The sequence below is a fragment of the Trypanosoma melophagium genome (genome assembly GCF_022059095.1).
Source record: "Trypanosoma melophagium isolate St. Kilda chromosome Unknown ctg14segment1, whole genome shotgun sequence".
Classification (NCBI taxonomy): domain Eukaryota; phylum Euglenozoa; class Kinetoplastea; order Trypanosomatida; family Trypanosomatidae; genus Trypanosoma; species Trypanosoma melophagium.
In genome coordinates, this window is record NW_027125142.1 from 14,358 (window position 1) to 31,234 (window position 16,877).

The following is a 16,877-nucleotide window of genomic DNA, read 5'->3' on the forward strand; positions in this document are numbered from 1 at the left end:
TTGATGAACAGCAAGCTAAACAGCACCCCGAGCACTCCACTTTAATTCCTACAATGGCCGTTACTTACGATGGACAGCTGAAGGGTCACCGTGGGTGGGTCACCTCTCTCGCCTGCCCTCAGTCCGCCGACTCGTACATGAAGGTGGTGTCGACCTCCCGCGACAACACACTCATCTCGTGGGGCGCCAACCCTGACCGCCACAGCGAAGAGAGCGACTACGGTCTCCCCGAGCGCCGCCTGGAGGGCCACAGTGCGTTTGTGTCTGACGTCGCTCTGTCGAACAACGGCGACTTCGCCGTCTCCGCCTCCTGGGACCGCTCCCTGCGTCTGTGGAACCTGCAGAACGGTCAGTGCCAGCACAAGTTCCTTGGTCACACCAAGGATGTGCTCGCTGTCACCTTCTCCCCAGACAACCGTCAGATCGTCTCCGGTGGTCGCGACAACGCTCTGCGCGTGTGGAACGTCAAGGGTGAGTGCATGCACACGCTGAGCCGTGGTGCGCACACTGACTGGGTAAGCTGCGTCCGCTTCTCACCCACGCTCGAGACGCCACTCATTGTTTCAGGTGGTTGGGATAACCTCGTCAAGGTATGGGACCTCGCCAGCGGCAAGCTCGTCACCGATCTGGTGGGCCACACGAACTACGTCACGTCCGTGACGGTGTCACCCGATGGCTCACTCTGCGCCTCCTCTGACAAGGACGGTGTTGCCCGCCTTTGGGACCTCACCAAGGGAGAGGCTCTCTCGGAGATTGCGGCCGGTGCCCCCATCAACCAGATTTGCTTCTCGCCCAACCGCTACTGGATGTGCGCAGCCACCGAGAAGAATATCCGTATCTTTGACTTGGAGAACAAGGAAGTCATTGTTGAGCTCACACCGGAGGCACAGCAGAAGAGCAAGAAGGCACCTGAGTGTGTATCGATTGCTTGGTCTGCCGATGGCAGCACCCTGTACTCTGGCTACACGGATAATGTCATCCGCGTCTGGAGTGTGTCGGAGCAGGCATAAGTATCTGTCTCTCCGACATCCACAACTGGCAATCCTTGGTGTGTCGTGCTGGCATCAACTCCCGGGACGCTGCACTGCGACACGTTGACCTGGAGTTAGATGGCTTGCTTTTTTTTATTATTTTTGATTGTTTTGTTTATTTGGATTTGTGTTAAACGCAATTCTTTTATTTTGTAGGATTTGGTTGTGGTTGTTTTTTTTTTGGGAAAAAGTATCCTGTGCTTCTTCTTGTAAATATCGCTGTTTTTTTTTCTCATTATTGCTTTTTCTTTTATTATAATTCTTGACTATTTGTTTGAAGTATTTTTTGTTACGTATGCTACGTGGAAGCATGAAGTGGTCAACTTCATTGAAGAACAGAAGTAACATAACCAATGTTCCTGTTGTTGCCCCTGGTGTTTTGCGATCCTTATACCGTATGCTTCTTAGAGAAGTTAAAAAATTAGACGATTCCCCTGTCTCGAAGACTTTGTTTCCACTCACTAAGGAGCTACAAAATATCACAAAAAGCCACGGTCCTCTTTATGTTCCTAATGGAGTAAAATACATGAAGATTTTGCGTGACGTATTTCGTGAGACAAAGTTACCCGGTAATGTGAGTTTGGCTTTTGTTACGTTAACACGTCTCCGAGCGCACAATGAGAAGGTTACTGCAAAAGTTCCTGTGTTTATGAAAGACCATATTCCTTTAATTAATACAATGAAAGCGTCTCAGCCGAAAAAAGGTTTGTACCGAGCTGAACCTCTTAAATATACAATTAACAAAGGTCCTAAGTATGCCCCTCTTGTTGGTTCTATGTTTTCTGTTCCTACTAAAGTTGTTCTGCAAAAAACTCAAACTGTTGATCTTGCGGAAGGTGTGGCCTTGGTTGCCCATCCGCTTTCTTCAACGCATGTGGATCGCCGTGTATTACTAATTACAGAGCGTAATCATCATGTAACTACGGCGGTTGTACTTGATATGATGTTTACTTATCCCCTTTCACGTGGGAATCCCATGTTCCCTGAAGTGTTCTGGGGGCATGAAGTGTATGATGGAGGTTTTTCACAGATTGGCTTCACTATGCCTCCTACAGCGCAGATCAGCATTCTTCATACTACTAAACCTCCTACAGAACCAGAGTCTCCTCAATATCTTGCTTGGCTTAAGTGGAAAGATAGTAAAGCGAAATCCAAAACGGCAGAAACTCCTGTAGAACATCATTCTTTGTTATGCAAGCCTCTTATTCGTGGTGGGATTTTAGAAGATGGTAGTGTAGAACCAACACTTTATCTATCTAAGGTGGAAGCGCTTCCATATTTAGCCCAGTTAATACCGGGTAGACCACGATCTTCCCTTCGAGTTTACTGGGGTAGTATGCGGTGGCCTACACAACAGCTTGAGACTGAGGTGGCCAACGGTCATTGGATTCCTGTTAAACTTTCTCCACAGTTTTTTGGACCCTTTCCGCTAATACCAGAATCTGGAAAAGTAGAAAGGTTTCCTACAAAGGAAGAGTTGGAAGAAGCCAGGCTGACGCGTGAACGACGATATGGTGTAGACATTTCTCTGCCGCAAGTTTTTCCTCCGGATCAAATCCTGCGACGTCGCGAATGCTTGTGGGATCAAATTATGTATAGTCTTGGAGGAGAATTCAGTGCTTTAGTGGGATGCGTGAATCCATTCTCAGGAACCACACGTGGAGTGTTACCACTAGAAGTATCAGGGCCCTCTGTAATGAGTGAAGCAGTGACTGCCGTTGATAACGCTGATACTTCAGCTGAAGAGGACAACATATTAATGGAAAATTATGAAACAGAGGAGGAAGAAGAGGGGTTAGAATATGAGGGTAGTGATGATGACCGCGATGTCCATGGTCCCACAGTTAGCGATGAGACGGCAGCAGAGAAAGGGTCAACGTCACGTTCAGTGGAGAAAGACGAGAACCCATCAACAGCGGGGAAATCTGTTGGAGAAGAAAAAGATGACAAGAAAAAAGAGTGACTTTGGTTCTGCGTATCCTAAGCATACTTACAAGGGGAAAAGGGGGTGTGAAAGGAGAAATAGGAGGTAATGCAAATGTCTTTGAAACCTAAAAGAGCTGCATCATTTCTTATTTGAAAATATTTTCTTCTTCGACACGTGTGTGCTTGCCTGTCACTCGTTGTTTTTCTTTTTTTATTTCGTCTCTTTTTTTTTTTGGGGGGGGGGATGAGAGAAATTTAATGAATAAGCATAATTGTTGTGTATCATTTATTTGTCTTAAGATACTTCCTTCTCATTTTTACTTTCTTTTTATCTCTTTCGTTTCTTCTTTATGGCTTTCAAGCCTGGAGGATTGCAAATAAGTGGAGAGGCGTCTGTCCAGGAGTGAAGGGGGTGCAGTGAGGCAGTCATCTAGTGTGTGTTTGCTTTACTTCCCTCCCTGAGTTATGTCTGAAAGTACAACAAGCAACAAGATCACCCTGCGCCTTACCCCCAAGACAGGCATAACGGAAACACTTCCCAATATGAATTGCGACCCAAGTGAAACTTTGGGTCAGATACAAGCTCGCATTAAGAAAAAATTAAAGCGTCCTGTGCTTTACTTGTTCATAATGCGTGGTTCTGAGGGATTTATACCAACACCTGATCAAACATTGGAATCATTATTGCATGCCTATGCAGAGTCAAAGGAGCAAAGGGAATTGTCAGTAGCTGTATCAACAGGAATTTTTCACGGTTGATTGCCCTTGGGATGAATGTACACCGGGAGAACTGTAGTAGACCTAAAAGAACCAAAACGCCAGCAAGGAAGGGAAATGTGTTTGAAATGTTTTTTTTTTTTTTTTCTGGCACCTTTTTATTTCGTTTTTATTTTCCTCTTTTTTTTCTGTTCGCAGCTAAAAAAAAAACAATCAAAGACAGAGGCCATAATCAAAGAACGGTATAGTTGCAAAAAAAAAAAAAAAACACTTTTCTCATTCCAAATTCTTGAGAGCGACAAAGGGAATGAAAAGGGTGCGTGTACTTTATGAAAAGCTTTCCAGTTATGTCTCGCTGCGGTATGCCCCGAGCTTTCGTCAGCCCCAACCTTGCGAGGTAGTTGGTGTATCTACCAAATTAATTCCTCCTGATTGCGTTCCTGCGTTTGTAATTCCCAACGTGATCACAGAAAAGGAAGAAAGGGCTCTCCTCTCTCTTGTTGAACCGTGGTTCACTCGCCTTCCATACAATGATGGGCATGCCGATTCTCTGATTCACCATTTTAAAGAATTCTATCGCTCCTATAAAGAATTGATGGGGGATGCGGCGTCCGAAACCAATGGCCAAACGGGTGAAATGCCCAATGAAAAAAAAAACCTTCAACTTAGCCGTGATGCTTTGCAAAGGTGCCGGGGGTTGGCATCAGAGTATCTCACAAAAATTCCCTTGGACGATAGGGTTCATTTTTTGCGACTAAGCGGAAATGGATTTATTCGGGCCCATGTTGATGAAAGCAGAAATTCAAGTGGAATTATCGCAGGTCTTTGCCTCGGTTCCGCTCGGGTGATGGCGTTAACCCATCCAAAATACCCTAAAGAGAGGGTGGAGCTAATGCTTGCGCCGCGTTGTTTTTACATCCTCATCGGGACGGCGAGGTACGATTGGGAGCATAGCACGGATTGGATTGAAGACGATGCCGAACACCTCGGGCGAGCGAGCGGCCGCACGGTTGTGGAGGGGACCCCCCTTACCTTTGACGGAAAAGAGACGGAATTCAAGAGGGGAGAACGGACAGCCATAATATTCCGCGGCGTGTCGCCGATGGAATTGCTTCTGTCCAAGGCAAGGCTTGAGCGACCAGGGCGGTGACGCGGGAACGGCCCGCGGAGGCCCCCAACAAAAGAAAAGAATCAACGAGCACTGGCGGACCCAGGCCATCGCGAGCAAAAAGGGGAAAAAAAAACGGGCGCGCTGTTGTTTTTCTTTTTCTTTTTCTTTTTTTTTTTTTTTTTTTGGCCTGCGCCGGACGCGTTTTCTTTCCCCTTCCTTGTTTTTTTTTCTTTCGCTGCTTGCCCGGAGGGAGGAGGGCCGGACCCCCGGAAAGGCCTTTTGGCCCGCCCAAAGGGGGAAAGCGTTCGTGTGGTGATTGCCGTTTTCTGTGCGTGGCAGTCCTCGTTGTAAGGCGGTTCTCTTCTTTAGGGGGTTCCCCTTGCATGCCGCGCACCTCATCGCCAGTGTTCAGCTACAATCCTGGAGGGACGTGGGGCGCGCGTTGCATGTTCAAGACGAGGTTTTCTCGGATGCCCTTGACCCACGGTTGTGTGTGTGCTGCCCACGGCTCGGGCGCAATGACGCGAGAAGGATTTCGGGAATGTAAGGGAAGGAAGGGGTTGCGCCATCGCCCTCCTTCCAAGACGGCGGTGGGGTCACATCTTCTCCCGTCGCCGCCCCGTCTTTTCCGCCAAGACGCCAGCGATGTCGAGGCCACAGCGTCGTCTGCTTCATCACCGTCGCGGGGAAAAAAGTAAAGGGCGAAACCCGACAACGAGCCCCACGACGAGCGGCTCGCGCCTCGTGCAGACTGGTTGCCGGGTTTCATCCTTTCCCCTCTCCTTCTCACCTCCTTTCTATCTCTCTCAAGTTCAAAGTCCCTGAGCATGATATTTCAGGCCTCAAGGTTCAGCGCCTCGGGACGTAAAGTGCCCCTCGAGCCCCGCCGAAGCGAAGCATGCCGCTCATGCCAGCCCATGCATGTTCTCCCGTTTGGAGAGGGACGCAAAAAGTGGTTGTGTTTTTGTGTTGGTGTGTTGCTGTGTGACGTGCATGTTTGGAGTGCATGCCGCGCCGCAACTGTCGTCGGACAGGAATTTCGACCAGGCCAACGCGATTGCGTTTGGAGTGCGATCCCGTTCAAGATGAGCCCCCAGGCGTGCTTGTATATAGGTGCCCCACGCCGCCGTGAGCCTTCGCGTTTGGAATGCCCTTCCCCCGAATGCAAGAGTTGAACGCTGAGCGTGAGGCACGCAAAACAGGACGAGATGCGTGTCCGTTTGCACGTGCGAAAGGGGAAAAGAATCAAGGAGCAAAGAAGAAGAGAGGGAGACAGACAGAGAGAGTGAGAGAGAGCACAGCACACGGCAGAACAAAGGCAGTCACGCACAACCCAATCACACACCACCCACGTTGTCCCAGTGTAAAAGCACACAGAGGCAACGAAGTTTCCAGAAAAAGGCAAAAAAAAACTTTGATCACCAAGTGAAACGCTTTATAGTACAGAGAGCAAGAACGACAATAACCATCTCTACCTGGTACTGTTTCTTATAAATTGCTTCTTATCACTTTGTTTTCGTTTTTTTCGTGGTGAAAATGTGAGGTTTCGCAAGTGATGCGGAACTGTTCCTATTAAATGTGGCTTAAATATTCATCGTTAATTTCATCGCAGTAGGTTTTTCCTATGATTGTGGGCCGTGGGTTTCGAGTACGATTGAGATGGATCCTGTACCACCATTATAATCCGAAGTGGAGGTCTTCTCATTCTCCTTTTTAAAAGAAAAGAGAGAGGAATAGGTGTGAAAGGAATAACAACAACGGAAAAAGAACCCCATACAAATTACGCATAAACTACTTTAGTGGAATTTTTTTTTTTTGGACTTGTACTTATGTGATCTCTGTTCAGTAGGCGGATGGTCCACGGAAGTGTGTTTGGCCCTCTTCTTCATTGAGAAAACAACGACTTTTAGCTGGTCTTTTGGGAATATATTTTGAGTGGAACAAACCGCGCTGGTGCCGTCGTGCCACTTGCACTGCAGACAATCCAGTCTTACGTAGTGCTGTAGATTGAAAGCCCCTGTCTGACTCACACTCACCACGAATCACACCGAGTACCACGAATAAAAACAATACTGCCAAGTTAGGCAATACCATTGTCCATGTGCTTCCTATAGAAGAGAGAATTGTCTGAATGACAGGCCTTGGCTTCGTGCAGTGATCTTTTCCTGGTTCATATGCGGGATCACAATTACTGCAACAAGGTTGTGCCCAAAACCCCCTTATGGGATCCCGAAAACAGGCACATTGATCTAAAGAGGTACCTGGTTTGCGACAACATCCATTTCCATTACACGTTGTGGCAGGATCACAAGCTATTTCACTACTGTATTCCTTCTTACATGATTTACTATCACCTTCTATGGAATAAGTTCTTCCTGCACATGTTGTACAATTAAAAACAAACTTATCATTTTCTGAAACACAAGTAATATCTTCTACACAGTGTTGAGTCCAAGGGTTAATACTATCACAGTCAGTGGGGCATAATCCTGTGTAGGAAAAACAAAATGAACCGTTAGGAGCATTTTGATCAAAACTGGTTTCCCATGTACACGAATCAACATCCCTAGTCACAACTACCCCTGAAACGCCGTTACAAATGCATTCAAATGAGGAATCCCCACAATTACGTGATGAAATACTTCCACCAACCCCAAAAGTATTTGAGCACCATTCATCGACCGTATCGCAGCTTGACGGACACTGTGCGCTTGAGGTCTCAGCTCTGCTAATATAAAGAGAACAACTAAGAAGAAGGACTACCACAATATAAACAGACCAAGGCGCCATTACAAGGCTTCCCATGACTACTTTTTATTAGATTGAAAGAGGGGGAGGGAGGGAAAAAAAAACATATATATATGTATATATACACCAATACGAGAAAATCTTGTAATATTATATACTACAAAAGAAAAAGAAAGAGATTATTCTTACTATCCGAAAATACCGAGATAGTCATATATCTTCTCTTACTTTTATCCCCTTTTTCTAACAGTAATGCATCTTTTGAATTATGGTTAAGTAAAAGCCACATGATAATTGTTTTCTTTTCTTTTTTTTGTATTCTGCCTATATATACATTTCCGATGTACATATTTTTTTCTTTTAATTGGCTTTTGCCTTTTCCATTTCTCATCCCTTACCACCACCTCCACCACACCCTGAATCTATGCATTTTTCTTTTTTTTTTTGCCTTGTTTTCTTCTTTTCTTCAAATCTCTCCCTTCTCCCATGTTTCTCCAACGCATAACTTATTTTTCTTGAATTCTGCAGTTATGGTAATATCACACCACGGGAGCTAATGATGGCACACACACGAATGAGCGTTGTCAGCAGCACAAGTGATCCAAACTGGTGACTCACGGCAACAGGAATATCCACACACGAGATAACGGTCCACATACCCAATCCCACCTGCACCGCCAGGGCGCCGTTAACGGCAATCATACCACGGCGAAGCATCTTTGGCAGTGTCGCCTTATACCGCAGACAAGCCGCATTAAGTGTGAGAACAGAAAGTGTACTGATGCCTGCCATAAGTCGATGCCACGTCTGCGCTGCGGCGGGATTCTCAAGGGCGTTGCGCCACCAGGGTTGTACGGTGAGAAGATGATCGCGTGGTGGGAGAATACCACCGCCCATCCACGGGAACTCATCATTGTACATCACTCCCGCATCTAATCCAGCAACAAAGGCGCCTGAAACCACTGCGCAGAAGACGAGGGCGAAGGAAGTACGTGCAATGGACTGAATAGCAAATTTGCCTTCAAAATTACCGATGCGTGGATGTTTTAACCTGAAACCAATGTGCATCATACAAGCATAAATGGTAAATGCCAATACCAAATGCGAAGCCAGTCGGTATGCAGAAACGGTTGCCTTTCGTTTTTCATCTAACAAACGTGGATCTAAACCACTGCGTACCATGTACCAACCCATGGCACCTTGTGCTCCACCTAACCCGAGTATACCAAGAATAGCTGCACCAAGTGCTTTCTGACCCGTAAATCTACCCTTGTAAAAGAAATATGCCATTGGGATTCCGTAAACAATACCCAAACTGCGTGCCATGAGCCTGTGAGCCCATTCCCAAAAAAAGATGAATTTAAATTCCTCTAGCGTCATTTTATCTTTTTGTTTAAATTCTGGAAAATTTTGGTACTTGGCAAATTCATCTTCCCACTCCTTTTGAGTTAAAGGAGGTCGAACTCCAGTTACTGGTTTCCAGTCAACAATACTAAGTCCACTCTCTGTAAGTCGCGTAATTCCTCCGATAATAACAACTCCTCCTACCAATGCTGCTGAAAAATACAACCAATGCGCCACACATTTATTTGTTACTGGAGCTCGCCATACATTTTCCTCAGTACAAACAGTAGTAGTCTTACCAGCAGTAGCACAACAGCACTGCAGACGACGTGTGAAACAAAATGAAAATCGTGATTGCGAAAGAGTCGCTTGTGGTACCCTAGCCCTAAGACGTAACATGCCCTGTTTCTTTTCTGTTTTTGTTTTTTTAGTTCTTCTTTTAGTATTTGTTTTGATCCTTCCTTTCCCCTTTCCTTTTGTTTTTCTTCTTCTTTGATGATTTGTCACTATTCAATGTTGCCCGAATATCAAAGGAAAGAAAGATAGTGAGACACCGAAGTTAAACAAACGAAAAACAACAACAACAACAAAGATTAAGCCTATATTACAATTATAGGAACGACAACAAGAGAAAAAAGGTCAAAGGAAGAAAAAAAATTTTACAAGAACATATATAAAAGAGTGACAAAGCAAAAATAAATAATAAATAATAAAAACTCTATTTTTATTATTTTCCTGACATACGGACATAATTGAGTCTTGTGATCCATAACCTAACGGGGTGAGTGAAGTAGATGAAGAGAGGCAGCAAGAGGGATAATACTGAAGAAAAATATATAGAAGGAGCAAATACGCCTACTACCGCTAAACGACTTTGTACAATTGGGAGAAGAATTACAAGTTGTACAGTTAGTGATACTGCAGTTGTGATGGTCACTCGACGTACCTTGGAAGCAATAGGAGCAACAGACTCACCATATCCAACAATACGTCGCGGCAATACTATAGAAGTAACAAGAAAACATATTGCCAATATACCTTGGTATATGATGCCAAAATATTCTAACGCCATAGGGAATATATCTCTTAGAACAAGTTGTAATGCAATCCCCATAGCAGTAAAAATACCAGCAAGAGACCCCCAAAGAATAATACGAAACCGTTTTACTGAGACACGACCAGAAATATCCCCGAATCCATATAATAGAATACATAATACTGTAAATAAAAAATAAGAACGCTTGAATTGATGTAATCACATCTTGATTCCGTCGACTTGTACCAGAACCTAGATGTTTAGGATCTGCTAATGTTAGAGTTAGCGCCGTAATGGCGTGTGTCAATGAACAGCAGGCAGCAAGCATAAATAGTATAGACTTTGCATCCACAAATATAGACCAGTTGGTTACAATTACCGCCCTACTTGGTGTGGAGTGTCCCTCAGGACTTACATTCCCTATACTCGTCCACAATGATGGTGTTGTACTTGCTGCTGAGAAATAATTTACTCCTCATATCTCATCACTAGCTCATTCTAAGTTTGATAGCGGATGGATTTCTTTAGATCCAGCAGAGACCACCTCATTAGGAAATTTCCGGGCCTCATCCCGAATTGGTGATGACGATGGAAAACTTAATATACCTGCAGCATTATACAGGCTAGATGGAAGTGTTGTTATAGTTCCATCTTGACTTGTTTGATCACCTCCTACACTAAGGCGATCCTCCTCCTCTCGTTGTCGACGGCGATTGTCGTCACGTGCAAGTAGGCAGTGATTAGCGTACACCGCTACAAGAATGAAAAGAAGACTTAATGTACCGTTACTGGCAAGTAACGCTAATACGATGCGTTGATCTGGGTTCTTATTATGCATTTTATCCTGAAAAGCATATGATAACATATAGTTGCGTTTTTTAGTCTCCCTTTATATATATATATATATATATATATATATATTGGGGGGGACTTAGGGTCACTTAGGGAGACCTCCTCTTTGTCTCTACATACTTAACTAATAATGATTTCCCTTTTCGTTTTTATTCTTTTTTATTTTACACCTCGTCTTTTAAGCTTCTGTACTTGTGTCGTATCCGCTATTTGTGCAAATAGAGAATGACCACCACAGGCCATATCACAATGGACGTTTCAAGAATAATAATAATAATAATAATAATAATAATAATAATAGGCAAAGCACTCCAACTTAAAGTAAAATATTTACACAATGATAACCTTTCTTTTTATTTCTTGGTTAGGCATCCATTGCTCACATTTGAGACTCATATGTATTCTTTCTTTTTTTTTCTTTTCTATTCTTTCATTTCCCTTTTCTCTCATTTACCGGTTTTTTTCGTTTTTCTACAAGAAATACTCTGGTGGTGGTTGTTTCGCCAAGTGCCCACGTGTTTCTGATGGGGCCGCACCAAATGTAATAAACGTCCGGTCTGTTCTTGCGTGTTCGCCTATCTTCATAATGGATGCCACATTACCGCAGCGATAACAGTAATTCGGTGCTGACCACACTGTACAGCAGTTATCGTCAAACATCGATTTATACCCCTCAAATACGAGTTGATGGGCACGTGCGATGAGACTGAGGCCGTTTCTGTGATTAAACGCTTTAGTCACATCTGCGCCAAATATAAATCCCGCCCCACGTGGACTAACACCCCAACCATCCATATCTTCAGGATCCGACCAGAGAAGATCACTCATCGCACCATCGTGCGGTACCTCCTGTTTGCGGTCAAGCACACGGATCTCATCAAGGGTATTAATCTGTGGACTTAAACCACCATGAACACAAAACACATCCTGCTCCACCACAGCTGAAAGTGGCATATAATCAAAAAGTTCTGTGCATAAGCGCCAGACATTCGCACTGCCATACTTGCGGTAGCACTCATCATAGAAGCCGTATACTTGTGTAATTTGTCGGGATTCATGATTCCCACGCAGAAGTGTAATACGATCTGGATATCGAACCTTTAGCAATAGTAGTAACAATAATGTCTCAACACTGTGATAACCACGATCCACGTAATCACCCATAAAGACATAGCTAGTATCAGGTATATGACCACCATGACGGAAAAGCTCCAACATGTCAAAGAACTGGCCATGAATATCGCCACACAAAGTTACAGGAGCGTAAACAACTTCAACGTTTCCTTCTTCAAGGAAAAGATCCTTACAACGATCACATATTTGTGCCACCTGCCGCTCCGTGATGAGCTTCCCCCCGTATAGCGCCTCAATCATACTGTTCAAGTCCGCCATCGTAGGAAGCTCAATAACTAAAAAACAAAGACAAAAAAAAACAAAAAAAAAGACTTTTTTTTACTCCTTCTGCTTACCTCCCTTCCCACGTTATACACAATTTTACTTTGCTTTAATGCGTCGGCGTGTGTATGTTTATGTGTATGTGTATAAGTAGATATTTGAGGAAGAAAAAAAAGAATCTAAGGATACATAAAAGAATTACATAGATAAAAGTGTAAATAATAAAAACCAAAAAAAGCCTGCAGAAAAAAAAAAGAATAGCCGCCACTGGAATAAACGAAACCACACACAGACACAATGATTGTGTACAACACTAATGGAAACTGGGAATAACTAAGGGTGAGAAGGAAAAAATAAAAAGAAAAAGGAGATTAATACCCAGCAAGAGTAATAACCCTGCATGACTGCATTAAAACCCCCCACATTTCTAACACCTTCACACGCAAACACACACAGAGACACATAATAGATACGCATCCCATCATATATATATATATATATATATATATATTAATTCCACCACACTCCACCCCTTTCTTCCTCTTTCCCGTCATTCTTTTTTTTTACTTTTCTTCTCCCTTTCTCTATTCTGTACGGTGGAAGTACAGGGCGGTGCTATTCACACAGTGCCGCTCATCTGCAGGTGTGTGGCCCCATCCCTCTCCGCGGAAAATGTGTCCAAGATGTCCGCCGCACGCATTGCAGAGAATTTCAATTCGGCGTCCGTCCACGTCGGGCGACTCCCGCACGGCGAGCGGCACGCAATCGCCGAATGCCGGCCAGCCACAGCCGCAGTGAAACTTCATGGCGGATGTGTACAGCAGCGATCCGCAGCCCGCGCAGTTGTACTCGCCGGGCTCAAAGTGATCCGTAAAGCCGATAAAACGCGGGTCTGTGCCCTTTTCGCGGAGAATGTGATACTCCCGCGGTGTGAGCTTTGCACGCCATGCGGTGTCGCCAATATCCTTTGAGCCATCCACCTCTGCAGAAGAGGCACAGTGCGTCATGGTACTGACCCGGCTCTTATTATTATTATTATTATTATTATTATTATTATTATTAGTGGAGTGATTCGATCGGCACTGCCAAGAGTAGGGGAGAGAAGAGGGGAGGGTGGAATTGCGAGATGCAAACAGAGGCACAGAGAGAAGGAAAACAGCAGAGGAAGTTGCAATAGCAGCACTTCGCCTATAGCAGAACCGCATTCGTTGTAAAACTTCTTTCCTTATTTCTTTTTTCGTATTTTATTGAGAATATATATATAATTGTCTATGTATCTGGGATCACACGTTAATAATGTAATAACCCTTGGAGATCAAAAGTGAAGGAAAAAAAAAGAAGAAGAAACAAAAACAAAAGACAAAAAGAGATTAAATACACACAACACGTGTTATCATCATCTCCTCTCACATTATTTCCTCCTTCCTTTTCCTCCTTTTCACACATACACACAAAACATAAACTCATTCACTCCCTCAATCACCCAGAGTATTTCATCATTCTATGTAGTACACGCAATCGCGTGATGTTAGCAAGTATGACAGATACCGCAAGGCGCTTCTGTTTCTTAATTAGCGCCGCGATGCATACCGCTGTGGTCGACTGCCCTTAGTGGCTTTACTATTTTTTTGTGATTGTGATTGTGATTGTGATTGTTGTTGTAGTTGTTGTCGTTTCTTTGGTCGTCCATCTTGCTCTTCTCTTTCTTCTAAGAAATCCTGCATCTCATTTTCATCCTGGTCATAGTCAAATTCAATTTTGGTCTCATCATCCCAACTGTCATGTTTAACAGGTCTTACCACTTGACTATTCTTGTTACGACGCACGGATGAAGATTCCGAATTTGATGATGATGATGATGAGTTATGTTGTTGCTGATGTTTTTTCCTATTAGTTTTGGAACGCCGTACGGGAACCACTTCCTCTTCATCTTGTACCTCATCATCATCATCATCATCATCATATTCATATTCATATTCTTCTTTATCAGAAAGTTGTCTAGCCTCTATGTTATTTTTCTTGTGGTTCCTCTTGTTACTAACGTCACCCCCAGCCCCGTCCTCATCGTATTGGTTACGAGTAGTAACAGTAGAAGCAGCTGCTGCTTCATTTTTCAATCGTGTGGGTTTTTTATCACGCTTTCCTGTAGATATTACCTCCTTTTCATCTTTGTCTACCTCTTCCTCCAAATTTTCTTCATGAGTGTTGGTTTTAGAGTTCTTACGGGTCTTATCATGAGTTCCTTTCTCCATCTCGTTAATATCATCTTCATTTTCACCATAATCAACATCATCATCATCATGAGCATCACTAACTCTTGAAACTGTTTTCTTTGATGCTGTGTTCTTGGCCTTTGTGGTAAGTTTCCCCGTAGGCTTTACAACATTTTTGCTTTCTTCTTCAATTCCATCATTATATTCTTCCTCTTCCTCAACGTCATGTTCATCATCATACTCATCATCAGACGCATCAGAAACAGCTGTAGTATTAATAGAAGTAGTCTTTGTAGTGTTAGTATTAGTAGTAGTAGTAGTAGTAGCGGCATGAGCTCCTCCCGTTGTATGTCTCTTCGCTGGAGATGATGTTACTACTTGTTTCTTCTGTTTCTTCAGAATTTTTCCTTTTAGTCTCGCCTTTGACTTTAGTTTCATTTTACTACCGAGGTTACTAGTCTTTGTAGCGGTTGTTGTTTTCGGGTGTCTATCATTGCGAATAGGAGTCACAACTGCAGCAGAGGTGCTCTCTGTTTCGTACCTTCTACGTGGATGTAGTTGTTGCATTTTTTTTTCACGTGGTGTAGATTTCCACCATGCCCCTTTATTCTCTTCCATTTCTTCTCTTTCTTTCGCTATATTTGTGTTATTAGCCTCCGTAATGGCTTTGTTCGTCCCTTTTGGCGGCACTTGCTTTTGTTGAACTACCCGTACTAAATGCTCAATACTATTATTATTATTATTATTATTATTATTATTATTATTATTATTATTATTATTATTATTATTATTATTATTATTATTATCACTCCCACTCCCACTACTACTATTACTACTAGTATTATTATTACTACCATCACTGTTATCGTGTTGAACGCCCCCTCCTCCTCCTCCTCTTGTTGTTGTTGTTGCTGTTGATGACGATGATGATGTAGAGAGTGGAGTGGTCTCACTTGATGTTCCAATACCATCATCATCAACTGTTGTTGTGCCGGTATTTACACTCCTTCTTTCTCCCTGTGTTAACTGCGCTACTGCCGCTGCCGCCTCTTCTTCCCGGATTGTATTATTATTATTATTATTATTATTATTATTTCCCTCCGGCTCTGACATGAGTAACTTTGTAAAGTCATTCCTCCCACCACGACGGGCAAGTACAAACGACTCACCAATACTTAATCCATCCTCCTGCGATCCCGGCAGTCCTCTTAACATATCGTACAAAGTAAGCGCCGCGACGTTGGCGCCGGTGAGGGCCTCCATCTCAACTCCAACTTTCACATCATCGGTCGCTACGGTGCAGAAACAATACAAAACACTACACTCACCGCGAGAGCGACTGGGCGGCGGCGGTGGACTCGTGCGTTTGCGCAGCACCACACGATGTGGAAGGGCGGAGGTGCGATTTAAACCCGCCAAGACACGCCGCCGAAATGTAAAGGAACACTTTTGAATACGCATGGGATGACAGAATGGAATTAACTGAGATGTCTGTTTAACGGCATTCGTGCCGGCAATAACGGCCGTGGCGAAGAGCGGACCTCGCTTAGAGGTGTAAAACTCCTCCATCTGTGAAACCGGCTCACGTCCATCATTAGTGCGATTGTTATTGTGATTGTTATTGCTATTCGTGGGATCGTTAGCGTTTGCACCGCTATTGCGATACCCACCCACAACACCGGCGCCACCATCGTTTGGTTTTTGCACCGATGGCGTGAGAGTTTGTTTCATCCCCTCAAGCAGAGAATTGGCGGCGGGCGGCACTATAACAGTGGAGACGGCAGTCGCAAGGCAATACGCCGATTTCTTTTCAATTGTGTCTGTAGGAACATTCGTAACGGTAAGACCTCTTCCTTCTACGGCAGTTGTTCTATTTGTTGATGTTGATGTTGTTTCCTGTGGTGAGGGGACATTCGGTTCACTTGTATGGTTGTTACTTTTCTTGTTGTTGTTTTTGTTGTGATTATTCGCAACACCTAATAACGATGCCGCCCCATGTTTCACTAATGTGCGTGGTGGCTTTGTCGTGCGTGTTGGTGTTTTTGTCTTTCGCCGCTTCTGCGACGGTGAACGTTGTTTAGATGGAGACTTTGATGTTCTCCGTACAGGAACTGGGGCCCGACCTCTTCTTATAGTTGTTGTAGTTGTAGTTCTTGTTTTTCTTGGCAGCGGTGGTTTCTGCTTTGCCAAGAGCGCCAGCGCTAATCTTAGCATGCAGATGTGTTCACACTTCTTTCTTTCGTTCTTTATTTTTATCGTCTTCGTTATTTCCTTTCTTCCCCTATTGTATGTGTGTATATGTGTATGTGTTTTCGTATTTGCAGCTGTAATTTTGCCGCTTTAATCTTTTCTGGTGTAATATATATATATATATATATTCTCTTGTTAACTTTCCCTTCTTTGTATGAATATTTATGTATGTATGTGTCTTCACCTCTACGTGCCGCCTCGGCGTTCTTTTGTTAGCGCAGCCCCTGCCGTTCCTCCGCTTTTTTGTGGTTTCA

The 16,877-nt window shown here is 43.9% G+C and overlaps 12 protein-coding genes across 12 annotated transcripts; 6 read left to right on the forward strand and 6 right to left on the reverse strand.

Moving 5' to 3' along the window:
* Positions 1–53: 53 nt before the first annotated feature.
* On the forward strand, positions 54–1,010 carry LSM04_009048 (WD40 repeat; the record flags this gene model as incomplete). The annotated part of the gene is made up of 1 exon (XM_067334899.1): positions 54–1,010. The coding sequence occupies one exon, from the start codon at positions 54–56 to the stop codon at positions 1,008–1,010; it is 957 nt and encodes a 318-aa protein (XP_067193994.1).
* A 316-nt stretch (positions 1,011–1,326) lies between these two features.
* LSM04_003690 (Protein of unknown function UPF0301) lies at positions 1,327–2,994 on the forward strand (the record flags this gene model as incomplete). Its single annotated transcript, XM_067334901.1, has 1 exon — positions 1,327–2,994. The coding sequence occupies one exon, from the start codon at positions 1,327–1,329 to the stop codon at positions 2,992–2,994; it is 1,668 nt and encodes a 555-aa protein (XP_067193889.1).
* Positions 2,995–3,422: 428 nt separating this feature from the next.
* On the forward strand, positions 3,423–3,716 carry LSM04_006975 (Ubiquitin-like protein Atg12; the record flags this gene model as incomplete). Its single annotated transcript, XM_067334902.1, has 1 exon — positions 3,423–3,716. One exon carries the CDS (start codon positions 3,423–3,425, stop codon positions 3,714–3,716), a length of 294 nt encoding a protein of 97 aa, XP_067193955.1.
* A 265-nt stretch (positions 3,717–3,981) lies between these two features.
* Positions 3,982–4,824, forward strand: LSM04_002856 (uncharacterized protein; the record flags this gene model as incomplete). Its single annotated transcript, XM_067334903.1, has 1 exon — positions 3,982–4,824. One exon carries the CDS (start codon positions 3,982–3,984, stop codon positions 4,822–4,824), a length of 843 nt encoding a protein of 280 aa, XP_067193875.1.
* A 788-nt stretch (positions 4,825–5,612) lies between these two features.
* Positions 5,613–5,960, forward strand: LSM04_003786 (uncharacterized protein; the record flags this gene model as incomplete). Its single annotated transcript, XM_067334904.1, has 1 exon — positions 5,613–5,960. The coding sequence occupies one exon, from the start codon at positions 5,613–5,615 to the stop codon at positions 5,958–5,960; it is 348 nt and encodes a 115-aa protein (XP_067193893.1).
* A 667-nt stretch (positions 5,961–6,627) lies between these two features.
* Positions 6,628–7,575, reverse strand: LSM04_001332 (uncharacterized protein; the record flags this gene model as incomplete). The annotated part of the gene is made up of 1 exon (XM_067334905.1): positions 6,628–7,575. The coding sequence occupies one exon, from the start codon at positions 7,573–7,575 to the stop codon at positions 6,628–6,630; it is 948 nt and encodes a 315-aa protein (XP_067193847.1).
* Positions 7,576–8,061: 486 nt separating this feature from the next.
* Positions 8,062–9,276, reverse strand: LSM04_008048 (COX15/CtaA family; the record flags this gene model as incomplete). The annotated part of the gene is made up of 1 exon (XM_067334906.1): positions 8,062–9,276. One exon carries the CDS (start codon positions 9,274–9,276, stop codon positions 8,062–8,064), a length of 1,215 nt encoding a protein of 404 aa, XP_067193978.1.
* Positions 9,277–9,671: 395 nt separating this feature from the next.
* Positions 9,672–10,380, forward strand: LSM04_003743 (uncharacterized protein; the record flags this gene model as incomplete). Its single annotated transcript, XM_067334907.1, has 2 exons — positions 9,672–9,972; positions 10,178–10,380. The coding sequence occupies 2 exons, from the start codon at positions 9,672–9,674 to the stop codon at positions 10,378–10,380; spliced, it is 504 nt and encodes a 167-aa protein (XP_067193892.1).
* Positions 10,381–10,406: 26 nt separating this feature from the next.
* On the reverse strand, positions 10,407–10,778 carry LSM04_008152 (uncharacterized protein; the record flags this gene model as incomplete). The annotated part of the gene is made up of 1 exon (XM_067334908.1): positions 10,407–10,778. The coding sequence occupies one exon, from the start codon at positions 10,776–10,778 to the stop codon at positions 10,407–10,409; it is 372 nt and encodes a 123-aa protein (XP_067193982.1).
* A 458-nt stretch (positions 10,779–11,236) lies between these two features.
* On the reverse strand, positions 11,237–12,157 carry LSM04_002035 (Calcineurin-like phosphoesterase domain; the record flags this gene model as incomplete). The annotated part of the gene is made up of 1 exon (XM_067334909.1): positions 11,237–12,157. The coding sequence occupies one exon, from the start codon at positions 12,155–12,157 to the stop codon at positions 11,237–11,239; it is 921 nt and encodes a 306-aa protein (XP_067193863.1).
* A 587-nt stretch (positions 12,158–12,744) lies between these two features.
* LSM04_007700 (Peptide methionine sulfoxide reductase MrsB) lies at positions 12,745–13,365 on the reverse strand (the record flags this gene model as incomplete). Its single annotated transcript, XM_067334910.1, has 1 exon — positions 12,745–13,365. The coding sequence occupies one exon, from the start codon at positions 13,363–13,365 to the stop codon at positions 12,745–12,747; it is 621 nt and encodes a 206-aa protein (XP_067193972.1).
* Positions 13,366–13,731: 366 nt separating this feature from the next.
* On the reverse strand, positions 13,732–16,587 carry LSM04_008656 (Molybdopterin cofactor biosynthesis C (MoaC) domain; the record flags this gene model as incomplete). The annotated part of the gene is made up of 2 exons (XM_067334912.1): positions 13,732–15,008; positions 15,201–16,587. The coding sequence occupies 2 exons, from the start codon at positions 16,585–16,587 to the stop codon at positions 13,732–13,734; spliced, it is 2,664 nt and encodes an 887-aa protein (XP_067193988.1).
* Between the last annotated feature and the right edge of the window lie 290 nt (positions 16,588–16,877).